Source organism: Erinaceus europaeus, chromosome 9, assembly GCF_950295315.1.
Source record: "Erinaceus europaeus chromosome 9, mEriEur2.1, whole genome shotgun sequence".
Classification (NCBI taxonomy): Eukaryota; Metazoa; Chordata; class Mammalia; order Eulipotyphla; family Erinaceidae; genus Erinaceus; species Erinaceus europaeus.
The window spans coordinates 119,319,744-119,341,267 of NC_080170.1; the positions used below are offsets into that span (position 1 = coordinate 119,319,744).

The 21,524-nt window shown below is 45.3% G+C and overlaps 1 protein-coding gene and 1 long non-coding RNA gene across 18 annotated transcripts in view; one reads left to right on the forward strand and one right to left on the reverse strand.

Annotated features, from left to right (window-relative positions):
- The window catches only part of SYNJ1 (synaptojanin 1), a 111,926-nt gene that overhangs the window by 66,562 nt on the left and 23,840 nt on the right, over positions 1-21,524 (reverse strand). For all 17 annotated transcript variants that reach the window (XM_060198612.1, XM_060198609.1, XM_060198610.1 and 14 more), the window contains exons 3-4: positions 10,769-10,855; positions 4,111-4,378 (exon numbers count right to left, since the gene is read on the reverse strand). In XM_060198612.1, coding sequence (XP_060054595.1) covers positions 4,111-4,378; positions 10,769-10,855 — 355 coding nt within the window. The remainder of the gene's footprint in view (positions 1-4,110; positions 4,379-10,768; positions 10,856-21,524) is intronic.
- On the forward strand, positions 4,220-16,319 carry LOC132540490 (uncharacterized). Its single transcript, XR_009551697.1, has 2 exons — positions 4,220-4,358; positions 16,167-16,319. It is a non-coding gene; the product is annotated as an uncharacterized LOC132540490 (long non-coding RNA).

The following is a 21,524-nucleotide window of genomic DNA, read 5'->3' on the forward strand; positions in this document are numbered from 1 at the left end:
CCAAGTCCTGGGAAATCTTCCTTCCAAGCTGCAGTTACTTCTAAAAGCTTTCATTTCTCTATGCAAAGTGAAGTTCAAGGATGCTGAAGCCAGGAGATGGTCCAGTGGCTAGTGGCTAGTTCTCTCTGTCTGCTGCAGTGTTATGACCTGTGCCAGAGACTTCCACGGCCCTCTCCCGGAAGCGCAGAGCTGACTCCAGTGCTGCACATACACACCATCCACCTCCCCCACACCCACGGCATTCCTGCCCTTTCTGGGTTCAAAGTCACCTACTACAAATGCTCCCCAGCTAGCAAATCCCTGACGTCAGGACGGTGGGATGCCATAAGCACCCAGCAGGAGCCATCCCTGGAATCAGGACTCGCCCTGTGTAACGCGATACTCCCCAGGGCCGCTGGGTGCTGTGCTCCACAAGGGTGAACAGCTGCTACCCTACAGTGGACAGTGCTTCAGTGGATTTTCAAGATGGACTAGTGGTATTTCTGGCTGACAGTGGATTTCCCAGGCAGAATCCCATCTTAAACTGAGGAAGAGCTGTGCAGGGCTACATGGCGTGTATCACTCTGCCCTTTCTTTTTCTCCATGCTGCTGCTCCGGGCCAGAACGCTAGCTTCTGAGCTACAGGAAGGACCAAGCTGCTGCTCTAATGCAAGTTTCCACCAAGCCAGAGGTGAGCAGTGCTCGGGTTAAAAAGGAAAAAAAATAATAAAATAAGGAAGTAAGGAGTCGGGCGGTAGGGCAGCGGGTTAAGCGCACGTGGTGCAAAGCGCAAGGACTGGCTCAAGGATCCCGGTTCAAGCCCCTGGCTCCCCACCTGCAGGGGAGCTGCGTTACAGGTGGTGAAGCAGGTCTGCAGGTGTCTGTCTTTCTCTTCTCCTCTCTGTCTTCCCCTCCTCTCTCCATTTCTCTCTATCCTACCCAACAACGACGACATCAGTAACAACAGTAATAACTGCAACAATAAAACAACAAGGGCCACAAAAGGAATAAATAAATATTTAAAATGATAATGAAAAGTTAAGGAAGCGAGGATATATTGAAGGAACACCTTGATTCGCAACCTCTAAAGGGAGGCCTAAAGCAGAGTCCTGGACTTGGCCTTGCATGGTAATTAGACAGAATGAAAGACCATCTGCCCATTGTATTAAGAGAAGGAAGTCAGCAGTGATGGCTCACGACAGTGAAATTGGCTCTGCTACAATAAAGCGACACTTAGCATTCCACGCGTCCAGCTTCTCACCTCTGCCTGCTCGCAGCACAGTACGGTGGCGCACAGTACTAGGTTCTTAGCTACCTACCTGTACCTTCCTCTAGTACAGTGCTCAACATTACCTCCCCCAACTACTTCTTCAGTCTGTTGTTCTTAAATCAAGACCATCTACTAAGAGTCTTTTTTTTCCCTTTTTTTAAATATTTACTTATTATTATTATTTTTTTAATATTTATTTTCCCTTTTGTTGCCTTTGCTGTTTTTCATTGTTGTTGTAGTAGTTGTTGTTTTTGATGTCGTCACTGTTAGATAGGACAGAGGGAAATGGAGAGAGGAGGGGAATACTGATGTCGTCATTGTTAAATAGGACAGAGGGAAATGGAGAGAGGAGGGGAAGACAGAGAGGGGGAGAGAAAGACACCTGCAGACCTGCTTCACCGCCTGTGAAGCAACTCCCCTGCAGGTGGGGACCCGGGGGCTCGAACCGAGATCCTTAGCTGGTCCTTGCGCTTTGCGCCACGTGCGCTTAACCCACTGCGCTACCGCCTAACTCCCATATTTACTTATTTTTTATATTTACTTATTTTCCCTTTTGTTGCCCTTGTTTTTTATTGTTGTAGTTATTGTTGTTGTTGTTACTGATGTCACTGTTGTTGGATAGGGCTGAGAGAAATGGAGAGAGGAGGGGAAGACAGAGAGGGGGAGAGAAAGACACCTGCAGACCTGCTTCACCACCTGTGAAATGACTCCCCTGCAGGTGGGGAGCCGGGGGCTCGAACCGGGATCCTTATGCTGGTCCTTCTGCTTTGTGCCACCTGCGCTTAACCCGCTGCGCTACAGCCCGACTCCCATCTTTTGTTTTTTCTTAAAAATTTATTTACTAGTAGCCAGAAAAATAATTCAACAGGTAAGAGCACCAGACTTGCATGCCTGAGCTTTTCGGTTCAATCCCTGGAGCTGTATTGTATGGGCCAGAGAGGTGTTCTGGCTGGCTTTCCCTCACTTCCTGTCTCTGCCCCTGATCTATAATAAATACAAATAAACCTAAGATGAAATATGATTTACTTATTAATGAGAGAATCAGCATGTCACCAGGCCTTTACTGGGGCTCAGTGCCTGTGTAACACATTCACTGCTCTTACAGGCCTTTATTTTGTGGGAGTAGATAGCATAGTGGTTATGCAAAAAGACTCATGCCTGAGGCTCCAAAGTCCCAGGGTCAATCACCTGCACCACCAGCAGCCTGAGCTGAGTAGTGCTCTAGTTAAAAAAAAAAAAAAGTCTTCCTATGTTCAGTGGGGAAACAATTACAGAAGCCAGACCTTCCATCTTCTGCACCTCATAGTGATCCTGGGTCCATACTCCCAGAGGGATAAAGAATAGAAGAGCTTTTTGTGGGGTGGGTATGGGATAGGGAGTTTTGGTGGTGGGAACTGTGTGGAATTATACCCCTTTTAGTCTATGGTCTTGTCAATATCTCCATTTTATAAAGAAATTTTTTTTTTTTTATTATTTTGGTCTTTTTATGATAGGACAGAGAGAGAGGGAAGGGGGGATAGGAAGGGAGGGAGAAAGACACCTGCAGCACTGCTTCATCATTCAGGAAGCTTCTCCCCATACGCGGGAGCCTGGGGCTTGAACCTAATGTGCGCTCTACCGGATCTGTCACTGTCCCCCCTCCCACCTAAATGACTTTCAGATGGGTGGGGGAGGGAGAACGAGAACTACCTGTAATCTCACAATGAAAAGTAAGGCGATGTTGGTGGCCGGGCAGTGGCACACCCACTTACTCGAGCACGTCACCATGCACAAAGACCCAGGTTTGAGCTTCCACTCCCTATCTGCAGGGAGGAAGCTTCATGAGTGGTGAAGCAGGTCTGCACTTACCTCTCTTTCTCTCTCCCTCTGCCTCCCCTTCCTCTCTAAATTTCCCTTTGCCTTAATTAAAAGTGGGGGGGGGGGCAGGAATGGCCGTCAGGAGCTGTGAAATCATAATGTAGGCACTGAGCCATAGCAATAACCCCAGTGACAGGAGGGGGAAATAAAAGGGGGGGAGAGTGGCACACCTGGTTGAGAGCACCCAGGTTTGAGCACCCCACCTGCAGGGGGTATGTTTCAAGAGTGGTGGAGCAGGTCTGCAGGCCTCTATCTTTCTCTCTTCCTCTCTAGTTCTTTGTCCTATCAAACAAAACACAAAGGGGAGAGGAAAAAAGGGGGGGGGATGGCCACTGGAAGCAGTGGATTCGGAGTGCTGGCACTAAGCCCCAGCAAGAACTCTGGTGACAACAAAAACTAATAATAAGTAGGGAGTCGGGTGGTAGCACAGCGGGTTAAGTGTAGGTGGTGCAAAGTGCAGGCTCCCCACCTGCAGGGGAGTCGCTTCACAAGTGGTGAAGCAGGTCTGCAGGTGTCTGTCTTTCTCTCCCCCTGTCTTTCCCTCCTCTCTCCATTTCTCTGTCCTATCTAACAACGACGACAACAATAATAACTACAACAATAAAACAACAAGGGCAACAAAAGGGAATAAATAAATTAATTAATAATAAGTAAGGAAATGTTAACTTAGAAATACAATGGTACCAGAGACAAAGATCTCAAAACCAAGAATGGCAAATATGAGTGACACAATTCTGCTTCAGCGAATTCAATCTGTTAACTCGAATTCTCTGAGTATGTTTCTGGAAGGAGAAATGTGAGTCCAGTTCAGGGAGAACACATGGATTTTAGGTCCTGTGCCAACTTCAGCAGTCACAGCGGATGCCTGCCGTGCTCTGCTAAGGGCCCTGTGCTCAGCCAGCAACAGCTGCTGGGTCTAGCAACAACTGGTGGGTGCGCTCTGGCCCAGATCACCACGCTGTGGCACAGCCCACGGTCACAAAGGCACGGCGTTGTCCACTCACCAGAAGAACCTGTTGTCGGTCGTGTGCTCTTGCATGCTGCGGTGTGCGTTCAGGCTCAGGTCGAGACTGGCTCCAGAGGCAGACCATGCGAAGTAGAAGTTTCCTGAATTCAAAACTTTCCGCACTTCTGAGATGCGGTCCTCGTCTGAAGAATCCGCTCGGAGGGATATGAATTCAGTGGAGGTAACTCGGAAAACTTCAGACTCCTGGATTTTTCCAACAGACATGCATCCAGTCACGAGAACCAGGTAATGTAGCATAGTATCACCTACAGGGAAAAACAAAAAAGATTTAACTGGTGAAAGGTTCCAGTAATTGCTCAAGCTTTTCAAAGCTCCTTCAGCTTTTAAAAAATATTATTTATTTTCCCTTTTGTTGCCCTTGTTGTTTTTGATTATTGTAGTTATTGCTGTTGTTGTTGTCATCGTTGTTGGATAGGACAGAGAAATGGAGAGAGGAGGGGAAGACAGAGGGGGAGAGAAAGACACCTGCAGACCTGCTTTACCACTTGTGAAGCAACTCCTCTGCAGTTGGGGAGCCGGAGGCTCGAACCAGGATCCCTAGGCCGGTCCTAGTGCTTTGCATCATGTGCGCTTAACCCGCTGCGCTACCATCTGACTCCCTTCCCACCTTTTCCTTATGGTTGTTAGGAAGTTCAGGTCACATAAGGAACACAAACAAGCTGACTGTAAATAATAAAGTGCAAAAGTGGCATACAGATGTGAGCAGCTGCTACTGCAGACTCACGAGCAGAGAAGTCCCTGGCAGTGATTAATGAAGAAATGGGGTCAACATGGTCAACAAAGCCTTCCAGTGAGGCTTTTTTTTTTCCTATCTAAATTTGAACAAAAGTCCCATGAAATCATCATGAAGGGAGATATCAGCAATGGTGTACTTTGAACAGGGGCTTTGATGTAGCAATAATTTACTGAGTTAATTTCTCTACTGCTACCAGGGTAATTGCCGTGGCCCTGTGCCTGCATCACAAATCCACGGCTCCTAGCAGCCAGTTTTCTTTCTTTTTAAAATTATTAGGTAGGACACAGAAATTGAGAGGGGAGGGAAGGAGGGAGGAAGGGAGTGTGTATATGAAAGAGAGAGAGAGAGAAACCTGCAGCACTGCTTCACTACTAGACAAGCTTCCCTCCTGTAGGTGGAAAGCAGGGGCTCATATCCAAATCCTGTGTGCGGTAAGGTGTGCCCTCTACTGGGTGTGCCACCGCTATGCCCCTCAGCTAACTTCAGTGCATTAACATAGCCAACCCAAGATATGTTCTTCCTTCCTCCCACCCCTTTCTCTGCCTTCCCTCCCGGCTCCTCGCTGCTCTATTAGGGAAACAATGATTTACAAGACAATTGTCACATGGGTACAATCTCTCAGCCTTCCATGATAGCTGTCTGAGTACAGACACCCCCCACCCCCGCGCGCCGACCAGCAATACCCCAAACCTCTCTTTACTGAGCTTCCTGATAATTCCCCTCTGTACAAAGAACTTTATGCTGTTTTCCCTGCATTAAAAGCTGTACCAGAACCCTTCAACCTTTTTTCTGACAGTGTGTCTACTGTTAACTTACTTCCATGGCTTGCTCATTCTTATGTGAGAATTGATGACAACCCACTTTCCCCTCTCTTAATTCAAATCGCCTCTATGCTCTGTTCTCGAACCCAACCACTGTATGTTCAGCACCTTCGTTCCCACAGCCTTCTTCCTGGTCCCGACTGAAGGGAATGCTGCAGCTGACCGCCTCGCCTCCACAGGAATTCTCCTAGCCTCTGTCTCTAATCCTGCTGACTTTCATTCCCTAACCCATGTTAATCCTAAAGGCCTTCGAGCTCGATTTCCTGATGTTCCTTTAGCACAGTTGAAACGTATTCCTGTGCAGGTCTAATAAAAACACCTGCTACTCAGACTCTGGGGGTTAACCCCTGAGGCTTAAAAGCCAGTGCTCTTTGGCAAATCCATGTCAACCCCATACCCGACTTTGGCAAACAAAAATATGTGTTTGTTTCAATTGATACCTTTTCTAAATTTATGTGGGTGACAGCTCAGACGAGAGAAAGCTCGAAAAAGCTTATAAGCCATATGCTCTCCTGTTCTGCTGTAATGGGCTTGCCTCTTCAACTGAAAACTGACAATGGGCCTACATTTACCAGCAAACAATTTAGAGATTTTTGTTCCCTCTGGAACATTACTCATACCACAGGCATTCCCTATAATCCACAGGGACAAGGAAGGCATTGTCGAGAGGGCCCATCAAACCCTTAAGGCTCAATTAAATAAAGATAAAGGGGGAATGTACCCCCCCAATATCCAGCTAGTAAAAGCCTTAACTACATTAAATCTCTTTAATATTTACAAAAATTTGGACCTATCTCCTATTATTCTTCATTGGCAAACACCACCCACCCTCCCAGCTATTAAGGTAAAATGGAAAGACACACTTGATAAAATTTGGAAAGGGCCTGACCACCTATTGACCATGGGGAGGGGTTTCGCATGCGTTTTCCCACAGAATTACTCCAAACCTGTCTGGGTTCCTGCCCACCATGTGCGGCAATACCTGCATGATGGAACTGCTATCCCTGCAGAACAAGAAATACTACAAGAGAACTAGATGCAGGACGTACCACAGGAGCCATAATATGACATGGCGGAATCTGAAAAATCTGGTTCACAGAGCTCTCTCTCTTACCCCTTCTCTGAATATTTTATGCTATGACTGGCCAGTTGTGTTTTGTGAGTGAGTGTGTTAGATGACCAAAAATTTTTGTATGACCCATTTTGCTGAGTACTCTGAAACTTAATTGACTTTATATAAAAATGCTGGATGCAGCCAAGGTTTCTGGAGACGTCCAGAAACAGTCCAAAAAATTTGTTTCTTCCTCTTTTGATTTTTTTTATATATAAGTCTTGGTATAAATGTAAAGTGCTTAGTCTTAAACTGTGTGAGTAAAGACAGATCTAAATTCGTTTTTAAAATGCTATGCTTTTGTAACAAAAGTTTTTCTCCTCCTGTGTGTTATAATTAAATGTTTATGGGTATGTTTCAAGTTTGGTAAACATTAATTTAACAGTTTAAAGTGTAACCTTGAAGCTACATTATTACCAGGCAAGGTAAAATTAATTTGCTAAAAGTAACTAACTATTTAAGATAAAAGTCTAAATATTTAACGTGACAATACATCCCCAAAACTAAAATACAAATTCTCTATACAGGACACTTTTGGAGGGCCTCCAAAAGTGCCCTATAAGCTAATCTTGTGGAAATCAATCCACAACAGATCTGGCATCAATGTGACACTGTAAATGTTAAAACCATTGCCACTAACATGCGTTAACTCTCTAAGTAACCTGAGTCTGTTTATAGTCCAAAGTAAAAATAGTTTAAAAATCAATATATATTTTAACTAAAATTGGTCTGAATATCCTGCTGTAGAGGCTGCTACAGGAGGTCACACTGGATGACCTTTAAACAAAATTATAAAGATACTTAAACCAATTATAATCATTGAGCTATCAATTATAGTAAACTTCTGACTTGTTAGAAGTTTTTTTTTTTTCACAAGTAATTGACTACAACTATGTCAAAGCCTTCACATGAAGAAGCATCTGCTCATATGGTAAGGTATTAAACTATAAGAAGTTCCTCCATATACAACTCATGTGAATTAACAACATTCACATATTTTTCTATACTTAACTGGTGTATCTCGTTTGCCACTATAGGTCTGCCATTGTAGGCCAACAATTTAAAGATTTTTCCTTTTATAACATCACCCATGTCACAGACACCCCTTACTACCCCCAAAGACAAATGGTTGTTGAGAAGGCCCATCAAACGCCTAGGCCCAATTAAGTAAAGAAAGAAATAAGGGGAGATACAATACCCCCAATACTCAGTTGGCTAAGGCACCAAACCTCTTTTTCTAAAAAAAAATTCGAATCAGATGCCCTGCTAACCACGGGAAGCAGATTGTGTTTCTTTCACAGGAATCCCCGGAAAAACTATCTGGACCCCTGCACACTCTGACATCGCCCACTAGACGGCATGACTACAGTGGCACACCCCCGAAATCCATGATATGACCTGATACGATCTGAAGAACCTGATTCACAGACTCCAAGGACAGAACTTTCTTACTGCCTGTCTGCCCTTCCTGCTTCTGCTTTGCCTATAACGTTTTGGCAGTTCCAGCTCACCTTCTACAGAAAAGTGGAATTCCAGTGGCTGACCTTCCCCATGGAGATAGATATGTAGCATTTCATCACCTGGCATTTCTTCCCCATGTCACCTACTTTGGACTGAGACTTCTATTGGACTTGCTGGTATACCCTTTGGACACTTTGCACAATTTTATAGCAGCTTCCTTCCCTTCACACAGCTGGTTTTTCAAAGACTGACCCGTAGTAGTTCAGGGACTTTGCAGCCTGTTGCCTTGAGGACTATACAACAAATAGCCCCTCCGCTTGGCAGGTCATGACCTCCCGCCTGCAGGTCCTGTCCTTTGAGGCAAGAAACGCCCCCACCCATTACTAGGCCCTGCCCCCAGAGGCATGAGATGCCCCCAGATACAGGAGTCGCCCCCAGAGACAGGAAATGCCCCCTTGCCCAACAGCCTTCCACTGGCTCTTACTGCTCCCCTACTTGTCCCTTCCTGTTTTGTTATATCATTCAGGTTTATGCCCAAAACGTTTCTGCTCACCCCTACACTACTATTCCTCTGTTACAGATGGAGTCTATTACAGACACTGACCCATCTTAATGTGATGACTAGATAGAAAGATAGGGAAAGATGTAGAAAAATTGTGAGGAGATGGTGGAGCCTGGCAGAGCTTAACCTACGAGATGAGTCCCTCCAGGTAAGTCTCTCTCTCTACAGAGGGGTTGAGCATAGGGGGGACACATGAATCTCACAAGGTTGGCGGCCATGTAAGTCTTCCCTCCCCCACAGAACCATCCTACATCTTCCCACCTGAGCCTGGCATTCCTTAAAAACATTTAAGCCTGCTCCACTCTAAATTTTCTATACTGTGGCCATTAGATAAAAGGAAAGGGGGAGATGCTGGGAAATTGTGCAGATGTAGTCACATCTGCCATGTTGTCCCCTCAGGTTATTGCCAGTTCCCACAAGTTAATACGATATTCTTGGAGTGCCTTTCCCAACCAATCCTGTCCCAACTCGTCACTCCTGGTTTTTGCCCTATAAAGCCCTCCTACTTCCGCCTCTCTCTCTCTTGCCCGCTTTTCACCTTGGTGATGAGACGCAGGGAAGGGTGTTGTGTGAGGCGGCCATTTTTGCTAGCTCCACGTGGCCCGAACCACTGTGCTCTCACCCAACTCTGAGGTACCTGTGTAAATAAAGAATTGTGTTCCCTCTTCGCTCTGGATCTCCTCTATCTCTCCTCCGTGGCGCAGCCCGACAACCCCCACCAGCTTGAGTTCTAGTGCATCACTGTGCATTCAGCCCCCAGGGCCCGCTCTACCCCCAACCCCCACCTCTACATCCACAGACCACATCTGGTCCATGTTCCACTCTCCTGGCTTCTGAAGTGCCACCGAAAAGTGAACATCAAGTGGTGTTCATCTTTCTCCTCCTGGCTGACTTCACTGAACAGGGTCCCTTCAAGTTCCATCCAAGAGGAGGCAAAGGAGATGAGCTCACCATCTTAACAACCGAGTGGTATTCCACTGTGTACAGGCATCTCCTTTTGTAACCACCCACCTACTGCTGCTCCCGAGTTTGGTCTACTGTGAACAGTGCTGCTATAAATGTAGGAGAACACAGTCTCTTTGCATAGGAGGTTTTGTTGATCATGTTCTTAAAAACAAGATTAAAGCAAATCTCCGCAGTCTGTGGGGATTACAGCAAACAATAGGAGCTAAGTGCCTAACACACTGCTTGAGATGATGGATTCTGAAGAAAGGGCAAATCTTCATTTTACAGACCAGGATCAAGTCTGATCTGTCAACTGGCATCCTCCACCCTCAGAGAGAAGCAGTCCTTATTTATTCCAGGAAGGAAATCTAAGCCATTACTCATCTCGCTGTTGGTTTTAGCTGACTTATCCCCTCCACAGTGAATAGCAATGAAGGTAGCAAGTGTGGATCTGGATGCTGATGCAAAAGCTCCTTATCCCACCAGATCCACTCACAAAAACACTTCGGGAAAGAATACCAACCCCTGGGCCATCTGAGGAGTCTGTAAGGCTTGGATAGCATGCGTTGGCAGAGACCGGCTCAAGATGAAGACATCTGAACCCAAAGCAGATGTTCTTACCACTAGAAACCCCCCGCCCCAGGGGGAGGTATCCAGTGTGGTTTCCACTAAGACATCTTTCCTTAAAGATGCTCTGAAGCAAAGACAGAAGGCAATATCCTGTTTTTGACAACTGATTCCAGTCTCAAAGTGTTCAACAGGATTCTGTCTCTGAAACTTAAAATAAGGAGGTGGGAATCACAAGAGCTGGAGAATATAACAAGTCTTCTGGGACAACAAACATTATTCCAAGATTTGCTTCATTAAAGTTTGAAAACTATCACCATACTTACCATGCTTACAACCAGCATGGAGTTTAAAATGATACATAGATGGTCTTTTTCAAATCCCCAGAATTATAGAAATTTAAAAGGTAGATCATCTCAATAATAAACTTACCCAGATTTAATCGCAGAACACCTAAGAGTCCATATGCATCCAGAACTTTTGAGTAGGTTCCCTTGATCGCCTCTTTTTCTGCAGAAGCTACCAAGAAAAAATATATATATAGTCACAATCTGAAGTAGCAGGTCCTAACAACAGTGAAGCTGAAATTTCAAACAAAAAATTCTTTTTAAAAAATATAATACTTTCGGGCAGGGGTAGATAGTATAATGGTTATGCAAGGAGACTTATGCCTGAGGTTCCAAAGTTCCAGTTTCAACCCCCTGTACCACTGTAAGCCAGAGCTGAACAGCGCTCTGGTAAAAAAATAATGATAATAATAATAATTTTAAGTCTTTTTATTATTGGATAGAGACAAAGAGAAATTGGGAGGGGAAGGGGGAGACAGAGAGGGAGAGAGACAACTGCAGCCCTGCTTCACCACTTGTGAAGCTTTCCCCCTATAGGTGGGGATGGGGGGGCCTGAACCTGGGTCCTTGTGCACTATAGTGTGTGCGCTTTACCAGGTGCGCCACCATCTGGCCACGCTAACAAAAAATTCTACATCTAAATCTGATATTCTTAGCACAAAATATTTTCTCAAAGTAGTTACTTAGTAGTTCTTCCCTGTGAGTTATTTACTATTCCAGTACCATCTGTCTTGATCCATCATCTCTCACTGATAAGAAATGCTACCTGGAGCAAATCATCATTATCATCACCACCATATGTTTGGGGTTGTTTGAGAATTTTCTTCTTTGTCCCACTGTTCTGCTTATCCACTCTTAAGTACCACTGTGCTATCATGCCCCCTCCAGAACAAAACACCACTCTGGAACAAGGAATCTTCCAGAATCTGGCGTCAGCAGACTTCCTTCCTCATTTTTCACCAGCCCCCTCTCGCTGCCACCACCAGCCGCCCACATCCTGTACTCTAATCACATTCCATTTCACTACTGCCTAAACATGCTCTTCATACTTCTATAACTCGGCTCAACTATCTGGCCACGGATCTGCAAAGCTCTAACCAACTCTGACCTCTCAGCAAAATACTACTTGCCTATTAAAAAACAGAGGCACAGAGGCAGCTCATGCAAGGTGTCCGCCACTTACTTCTCCAGACAGTTATGTCACAGAGCTCCCTCCCCTTTTCAATATTCCCGTCACTTGTAATTCCCATTAACTAGCCCGCTCCCTGAAGGCTAAGAACTCGGTCTTAGTCACACTTTCATCCCTGACACTTAGAACAGGCTGACACAAAGGCGACTGGCATCTAAATCAAGAGAGATGGGGCAATTTGTGACTACACAGTTCAGCACAGCAGTGGGGAGATCTCCAGTCTGGCCACGGTAATGATTTGCTTCTGCTAGAAAGGTTGTGCCCTGTTAAGATGAATATAATCCACAGAATAATCTCCCTAGGGCAGGTTGTTCTGGCCATTCTCTTGAGGAGAAAAACAAATTTGTTTTCTCCTCAAATTCTAAAGGGAAAAGCTTCCATGTTTTTGGAAATATCCTAGTTAAAAACTTAACAGAAAAGGGGGGCAGTAGCGCAGCGGGGTAAGCGCACATGGCACAAAGCGCAAGGTCTGGCATAAAGATCCTGGTTCGAGCCCCCAGCTCCTCACCTGCTAAGGGGTCGCTTCACAAGTGGTGAAGCAGGTCTGTAGGTGTCTCTCTCCCCCTCTGTCTTGCCTTCCTCTCTCAATTTCTCTGTCCGATCCAACAACAGCAGCAACAATAATAATAGAAAGGGCAACAAAAATGGCCTCCAGGAGCTAGTCTCACAGGTCAACCTCACATAATGCATTCTATGGTACACAGGTTCAGAAAGCTATGGCGTGTGCATCTCTTTCTTGTTGGGCCTGAGCCCTGCTGGTGTCTGTTCTCTGTCCCTTCCCGCTTCCCTCTCCACATCACACCCTCCCCTGACCTCTTGGCTGGCTGGCTGAGTGGCTCCCTCCCTCTTGGCCTCCTGCACCTATCCCTTTCCACATTCACCTGACACAAAAAGATAGTGTGTGTTGCCAGTGCCGGTAAGAAATCAGAAACGCAGGGAAGCAAATCCTGTAACCGGCCCATTTCCTGTGCCAGCTTCCTGCCAAGGTAAGTGCTACTTTCTCAGCCCAGGGCTTTGCCTGGCTCTCCATGACGCACTGTGGTATAGAGATCTTTTCCTCTGACTGGCCCTTCTCTGGGATCCTACTGACCAATCTCCCTTACCCTGCCACCTCTCTGTAGACGCTCTAATCTTCCTAGTTATCCTCCTTCCACCTTCAATTGAGTCTTGTTCTGCTAGTTGGCAGCACCGGCTAAGACGAAATGACTCCGTCACTCAATTAGCTGATAATGTCATGATTCTCCAGTGTGTTTTTAACAGGCGTGGGCCATTGTCTTTAACAAACCATCCAGTATGTAATTAGGCAGTGAAGACTTCACCAAGCCTTTAAAGTGATGGGATGTATATTTCGGTCCGTACTTGAGAGTTCGTAGTAGTAGTATGGTACATGTTTACAGAACAGTTACTGCTAGATTGCACAGACAAAAACCAGCAAGTGTGAGACATGTCTCTGTTTTTCTATGTGTGTGGGTATATATGCCTTCACCAACATAGTAGTATAGGAAGTGTTACATCTATCAGCTTCAGCAGTCATCACCTGACTCTTAGTAAGCTTGCTATCAGCAGCTAGAAGTATTCTAAAGATGTGTTTAATTCAAAGCCATCGATTTCCCTTAGAAAACAGAAAGCCACTTTATAACTTAAATGACTATACAACAAAGTGATCTCAAACAATACTCACCACTTTGTCCTTAACTGTGCTCTCCAAATAAAGGACCCAGGATTCAAACGTGCAAGCATGTATCATGCCACTTGGTTGTTTATTTATACTTTTGTATTATGAGACTCAGGAAATGGGACAGACACACCCACACAAGCACACAATTTAAACTGCGGTGCATATTCTTAGATCAAAGTATGGTAGGGGAAATGGGAAAGAGACGATTTTTTTTTTTTTTTAGGTCACCATGGTTATCACCGAGGTTCATGCACAATGACTCCGTGACTCCCAGTGGCCATTTTTTCTTTCCTTTTCTTTGATAGGAGATGAGAGAGAAACAGGGAGAGAGACAGACACCTGCAGCACTTTGAAACTGCTCATGAAGCTCTCCTCTTGCAGATGGGGGCTAGGGGCTGAAGCCTGGGTCCTTTCTCATGGTAACCTGAGCTCTAGCAGATATGCCACTGCCTGGGCCCAAGGAAAACCAGTGAGAGACATTTCTCAGCCCCCTATTTCAAGTTTTTATTTTAAAAATATTATTTGAGGGGGCCGGGTGGTAACACAGTGGATTAAGCGCATGTGGCACAAAGCGCAAGGACCAGCATAAGGATCCAGGTTTGAGGCCCTGGCTCCCCACCTGCAGGGGAGTCACTTCACAGGTGATGAAGCAGGTCAGCAAGTGTCTATCTTTCTCTCTCCCTCTCTGTCTTCCCCTCCTCTCTCCATTTCTCTCTGTCCTATACAACAATAACAGCAATAACAACAACAGTGATAAACAACAAGGGCAACAAAAGGGAAAAATGGCCTCCAGGAGCAGTAGCTTTGTAGGGCAGGCACAGAGCCCCAGTGATAACCCTGGAGATAAAAAAAAAAAAAAAACCTTATTTGAATCACCCAGTGGCACACCTAGTCAAGTGCACACATTACCATTCACAAGGAATGAGACTCAAGCCCCAGATCCCCAACTGTAAGGGAGTAGTTTCATTACTGGTAGAACAAAGCTGTCTCTATCAGAAGAAGAAAGGAGGGAGTCGGGCGGTAGCGCAGCGGGTTACGTGCACGTGGCGCAAGTGTAAGGATCTTGACTCGAGCCCCCGGCTCCAGTTGCTTCACAGGCGGTGAAGCAGGTCTGCAGGTCTTTCTCTCCCCCTCTGTCTTCCCCATCTCTCTCCATCTCTCTCTGTCCTATCCAACAACATCAATAACAATAACTACAACAACAACAAAAAAACAACAAAGGCAACAAAAGGGAAAATAAGTAAATATAATTTTTTTTTTTAAAAAGGAAAAACAATTTTTTAAAGGGGGGTGGGATGGGGGAATCGGGCAGTGATGCACCAGTTAAGCGCGCACAGTACAATGTGCAAGGATCCCGGTTTGGTCCCTGGGCTCCCCACCTGCAGTGGGGCTGCTTTACCAGCAGTGAAGCAGGTCTGTGGGTATCTATCTTTCTCCTCTATTTTCCCCTCCTCTCTCAATATCTCCGTCTTCTCCAATAAAATGAAAAAATAAATGGATGCAAGGAGCAGTGGATATCATCAATAACCTTGTAGGCAAAAACAAACAAACAACGGTAACAACAAAAACTCTGGGAGTGGTGGAGCTGTCCTGCAGGCATTGAGCTCCACTGAGATTGGGGGGGGGGGGAGACATGGACCACAGCACCACAGCATCACTCTGGCAGATGGGATCCTGGAGACTGAACTCAGGAACTCATGCTTCCAAGTTCAGTGACCCACCCACTGCATCATCTCCCAGACCCCGTGTTTCCAATTAAAAAAAAAAAGTTCAGTGTAAGGAGTCAGATGGTAGCGCAGTGGGTTAAGCACACAGGATGCAAAGCGCAAGGACCGGCATAAGGATCCTGGTTTGAGCCCCCAGCTCCCCACCTGCAGGGGAGTCGCTTCATAAGCAGTGAAACAGGTCTGCAGGTATCTTTCTCTCCCTCTCTCTGTCTTCTCCTCCTCTCTCTACTTCTCTCTGTCCTATCTAGCAATGAAAACAATAACAACAATAATAACTACAACAACAATACAAAATGCTCAGTGTAACAAGCAAAAATAATTCTTTTTTAAATTCCTTTTTGACTGAGGAAATGCTGCTTCAAAAGACTGTGTCATTGCATCGTGCAATTTCCTATCCCTCTCAAAATGTGTGTTGATTAACACCTTACCCACCACCAAGGTGCCTCCCCTTCCACTGTACCACTGCACCTCTCCGCCCCTCCACACGCCCCCTTGAAGGCCCCTGTTGGGTCACCTCAGTTTTGCAGATAGAGACCAAGGGTTTGTCTGTTATACCTTGATGTTTCTTAAAACAGATTTTTAACATCTGTATACAAAGTTCTAAACTGAGAGACTTTAGTCTCTAAACAGCACTAAGATAAACTCTTATAATGCCATGTTATCTCCTCCCCACCCGTTTTTTATTCTCTTGTGCAGTGCCGGGGGAAACTGAGGGCTCTGCACATCTGCAATACTGCTGAGTGGCTTGGGCTTATTCCCTCTGTTCTTCCTTCCTTTATTCCCGCCCCTTCCGCCCTCTCCCTACTTGGGCTCCTGCTGTGGCTCATACTCTCATGAGTATTTCTCTGGTCCTAGCGTTTATTTATTTTTTTTTGTCTTTTTCTGACAGAGACACACTGGAGGGGGCAGGGTGGAGAGAAAGAGACAGCCGCAGCACTGCTCTCACGCTAGTGAAGCTTCCAGCCCTGCAGGTGGAGAGCAGGGGCTTGAACCCAGCCTCAAACACTTGTTTGTTTCACTAGATGTCCCACACAGACTTTTTTTTTAAATTCTTTCTCAATATAGAGAAAGAGGGAAAAGAGGAAGACAGAGGCAGAGAGTTAGGAGAGATAACTCAAGTATCCCCTCCATCTATGGAGTTCCCTCTGAGCTGTCACGTGATAATAGGGTTGAAACACAGAGCTTCAAAAATGGCATGGTTAGTGCTCTACTTAAAACAAAGAAAGGTGGGAGTGGTGGTAGTGCAGTGGGTTAAGCGCAAGTGGCACGAAGTGCAAGGACCAGCATATGGATCCTGGTTCGAGCTCCCCACCTGCAGGGGAGTCGCTTCACAAGTAGTGAAGCAGGTCTGCAGATGTTTGTCTTTCTCTCCCCCTCTGTCGTCCCCTCCTCTCTCCATTTCTCTCTGTCCTATCCAACAACAACGACATCAATAACAACTACAACAATAAAAACAACAAGGGCAGCAAAATAAAAAATAAAAAAAAGAGAAAGGTAAGCTTATTTATGAAGTGCCATGAAATCTCACACACACACACACACACACACACACACACACGGGGTTTGGAGAGAGAGACAGCATAACAGTTACGCAAAAGACTTTTTTTTTTTTTTTTTAAGATTTTATTTATTTATGAGAAAGACAGGAGGAGAGAGAAAGAACCAGACATCACTCTGGCACATGTGTTGCCGGGGATTGAACTCGGGACCTCATGCTTGAGAGTCCAAAGCTTTATCACTGCACTACCTCCCGGACCACCACAAAAGACTTTTATGACTGAGACTCCAAAGTCTCAGGTTCAATCACCAGTTCCACTGTATGCCAGGGCTGAGCGGTGCTCTGGTAAAAGAATAATAAAGTTAAATTAAAAAAAAAGACTTATCTTTTTTATGTGTTACACATAAGAGTAAGATATAGAGACTTTCACATTAAGACAAACAGAGAGAGGGAAACCAGAACACCTCTCTGGTACATGTGGCAGTAGGGATCGAACTGGGGACCTCAGACATACAAGACTGAGTTATATCCCTGGCCACTCTTCTCTTGATTTTATGCTACAATCACTTAAATACTAACAGCAACGGAAACTAAGTCTCATTTCTTTATGTCTCAATATAATGTCAACTGAGCACAGAGGCTCTGAACACTGTGGTTGGTAAGTACTCAGACAGTAGACAAAAACAGTTAAACTAAGAGGTGTCTGCACAGGCCGGCTGGCTGTTAAGATAATATGTTTTAAAAGATTAGCTCACCACTGACAGTTTCTGAATGTCCTCTTTATTGAAGTTGGCCAGTCCCGCACAGTGATGTCTGGAACTCAAATTCTCAAACGTAGGACTCAGGGATGGAGGTGTAAGGTGGCAGACTGGGATGGGGGATGCTGTGTCGTGGGGTGATGCTAGCCAGAGTTGAAGCTAGTTATGCTTATTAACCATCAGGGTGTGTGGGGAGCTCGAGGTAAACAAACCGAAAGAAAGAGTGGAAATGAAAGTGCAGGATGTGGTGAGGTGGAAGTTCAGGTTACTTTCTCGAGAGCTATCTTTCGAAGTATCTACTGTGCTTCCAAAGACAGCAGTAGACTGCTTTTTGTGGAGAGGTCTGTAGGGCTTTTTTTCCTCCTGCTCCTGATGGTATTATTAAACAAACAGGGTGCTAGGAAAACAAGCACCTCTTTTCACAAGTCACCGATGACTAAGTGGCAATCGGCATGACTGTCCAAGACAGCCATTGTTTTCAGAGTAACTGAGCCGAGCCAAGTGCCCCTGGAAGAGTCCAGTTGTGGTGAGGGGCCTAGACCTCTTCTGCTCACGTGTTAAACAAGGCCTGGAAGGTCCGGCCCTGCTTCTGAAGCTACTGGTTAAATACCAGGGGATAACAGTATTTTTAAAAAAATATTTATTTATTTATTTATTCCCTTTTGTTGCCCTTGTTGTTTTATTGTTGTAGTAATTGTTGTAGTTATTGATGTCATTGTTGTTGCATAAGACAGAGAGAAATGGAGAGAGGAGGGGAAGACAGAGAGGGGGAGAGAAAGACAAACACCTGCAGACCTGCTTCACCGCCTGTGAAGCGACTCCCCTACAGGTGGGGAGCCGGGGGCTTGAACCAGGATCCTTACACCAGTCCTTGCGCTTTGCACCACCTGCACTTAACCCGCTGCGCTACTGCCCGACTCCCAGGATAATAGTATTTTTAAAGGGAAAACTCTTCTTCCTAGGCCATAGGCCATGCTGAATACTATCTCATTCTTGTGTAAATCTTTCTTTCTAGTCTGCACTGTGTTGTGAACACACATTACTAAACACAGTTTTTTACAAACACACCTATGCTTGTAGCAGTATTTTAAGGTATGTCCTCACGTGCAGTTGGGGGAATGGCTCAGCTGGCAGCAGGCATGACTTGTATGCCTGACAGTCCAGTTTGAGCCCAATACGACATGTCTCAGAGTGGTGTTCTGACTTCCCGCTCATGTGAAACTTCCTATCTTGCAAGCAATAAATAAACCTTTTTAAAAAAAAAGCATAATCTCATATCATGAGAACTGATAATCTGATTCTATTGTGTGCATGAATAAGGTCACTGAACAGAATGTAAAGCAAAATAAACATGTACTATAAATACCTTGTCTTACAAAAATATTTATGGATAATTATCTACTTCAAAATATGGCCAAGGATAGAGAAGGTCACAGACAAAAACCAGTGTCCCTGGGTTGACAACTGATGAAGTGTGTGTGACAGACATCTGTGAATCAATGGCACTATTCTCTGATGGATGCGTGATACTTCTCAAGAAAAAGTTATAAATGGTTCTTTTTTTTTTTTAAGTTTTTCTTTCTTATTTATTTTACTTATTATTGAAAAGACAGAGAGAAACTGTGAGGGGAGGGGAAGACAGAGAGGGGGAGAGAAAAATAGACACCTCTCTCTATTTCTCTCAGTCCTACCCAACAACAACGACAACAATAACAATGATAGACAACAAGGGCAACAAAAGGGAAAAAAATGGCCTATAGGAGCAGTGGATTTGTAGTGCAGGCACCAAGCCCCAACAATAACCCTGGAGGCAAAAAAAAAAAAAACAAAAACAACAACAGGGGCCAGGCGACGGTACACCTGGTTAAGTGGTCACATCACAGTGTGCAAGGACTCGGGTTCATGCCCCTACTCCCTACCTCGGGGGAAAACTTCACTTCCTCCTCAAGCTACAGGAAAGAAACGAAACAAAAACAAGCTATAGAGATGACGTATTACAGACTCCAGGTGTCGGGCTAGCACTGAGAGAGAGAGAGAGAGAGAGAGGCAGAGGCAGATGACCCAGGGACTAAGCTCGTGGCGGCAAAGTAATACAAATCTTTATTCATTCGAACGCCCTAGAGTCAGGCGGTAGCACACCTGGTTAAGCCACATGGCACAAACCGCAATAGCGGGTGTCAGCCTCTCGGTCTGCCCGCCGCCCTCCCCCAGGTCAGAACATGGAAGAGACAAGACAAACGGAAGTGGCTTGACAATACCATACACGATTAGGAAAGGGGTGGAGAAAGGGGCTGGGAATGGTATGGACCTCCCCAGCAACTGCTGCTAGGGGTTCAACTGGCAGGATTAGCAATACCCTGCGGGGAATTAGGAAGACCTTTAGTCATTTGTAAGAAAAAGCAGAAGATTGCTATGTAGATAATAAAAGGATGGACCATAGTATCAGGGAATGTAGAGTGGTTCGTGAGGCAGGGAAGACTTACATGGCGGCCAACCTTCTGAGGTTTATGTGTCTGCCTTTTTGCTCAACCCCTCTGTAGAGAGAAAGACTTACCAGGTGAACTCACCTCTCAGGTCAAGCCTTGTCAGGCTCCAACCACATCCCCACAACCACCCTGCATGCAGGAACCCCTCAGTCTAACTCAATTATTCCCATCAAAACTTAACATTCAAGTGAGTGTACATCACATTCTTCAACACCTTTTTTTTTTTTTAAACTGGAGTGTCTTATTTTTCTAACACTGTCTGTCATATGTCATGAATGTCTGGCGCGGGCAATCTTTTAACTCACTACTTTTTATTCACTCATTTTTTATTAGTGATTTACAAGGTCTGAAGATAACAGAAGTATGTATACTCCCTCTCCTACCACTGAAGTTCTGTGTTCCCTTCCCCCAAAGGTAGTCACATCAGTGCTCCCAAGGTCTTAAGAGATGGGTTGGCCACTTTGGTATAATACTCTCCTGGGCTTTAAATTAAAAACAAACAATGAAGCAAACAATTTCAGCCTGCAGAAATTAAGATGAGTGGCATGGGAGCACAATGGAAGCACAATGGATACTGGTGAACGCTCAAGTATGAGATCCCAAGTTTGAGCCCCTGCATCACATATGCCAGAATGATGCTCTGGTTCTTTTCCATCACTCTCTTCTCTCTCATTAATAAAGAAATCTAAAAAAAAGTAGAAAAAGAGAGGGGTGGCTATGGAGTAGCAGCTGCCATGTTTTTGCTCTCCCTGATCAACTAGGAAAAGTGATGAAAATCACCTGAATACTAACAAAATATGACCAGGATCTCTTCAAACTCACCAAGCCACAGGTGAATACAGACTAGAGTGGCTTGTGGATAGAAAAGGGGTGAGGGAGCGATTCTCGGGACTAAAAGGTCATTCAGGGATGGCTGGCTGGTGCCAGACTGGCAGCTGAGACACACCACTTCCGGGTCCCAGTTAAAGAATCAATGGGAGGGTAGGAGAGGATAGGGCTGGGAAAGGGAAGGGAGGGGAGGGGAGAAAAAAATTAAGATGAAAGCACAATCACCGACCTATTCCTTGATTTTCAGTCGTGACTCAGATTGATTAAACAGAGAATAACTGTCATGGCTGGTGACACTTGCAGAGTTCACCCCACCATTAAATGGAAAGAAACAAAACTAAGTTCCTACCTGCAATCATCAGTTAATTTAAAAGTCATCTGTTGTTTGTTTCTTTTTTTTTTTTTTGGCCTCCAGAGTTATTGCTGGGGCTTGGTGCCTGCACCATGAATCCACTGCTCCTGGAGGCTATTTTTTTCCCTTTTGTTGCCCTTTTTGTTTTATTGTTGTTGTTGTTATTGATGTCATTACTGGATAGGACAGAAAGAAATGGAGAGAGGAGGGGAAGACAGAGGAGGAGAGAAAGACACCTGCAGACCTGATTCACCGCTTGTGAAGCGACTCCCCTGCAGGTGGGAGCTGGGGACTCGAACTGGGATCCTTACACTGGTCCCTGTGC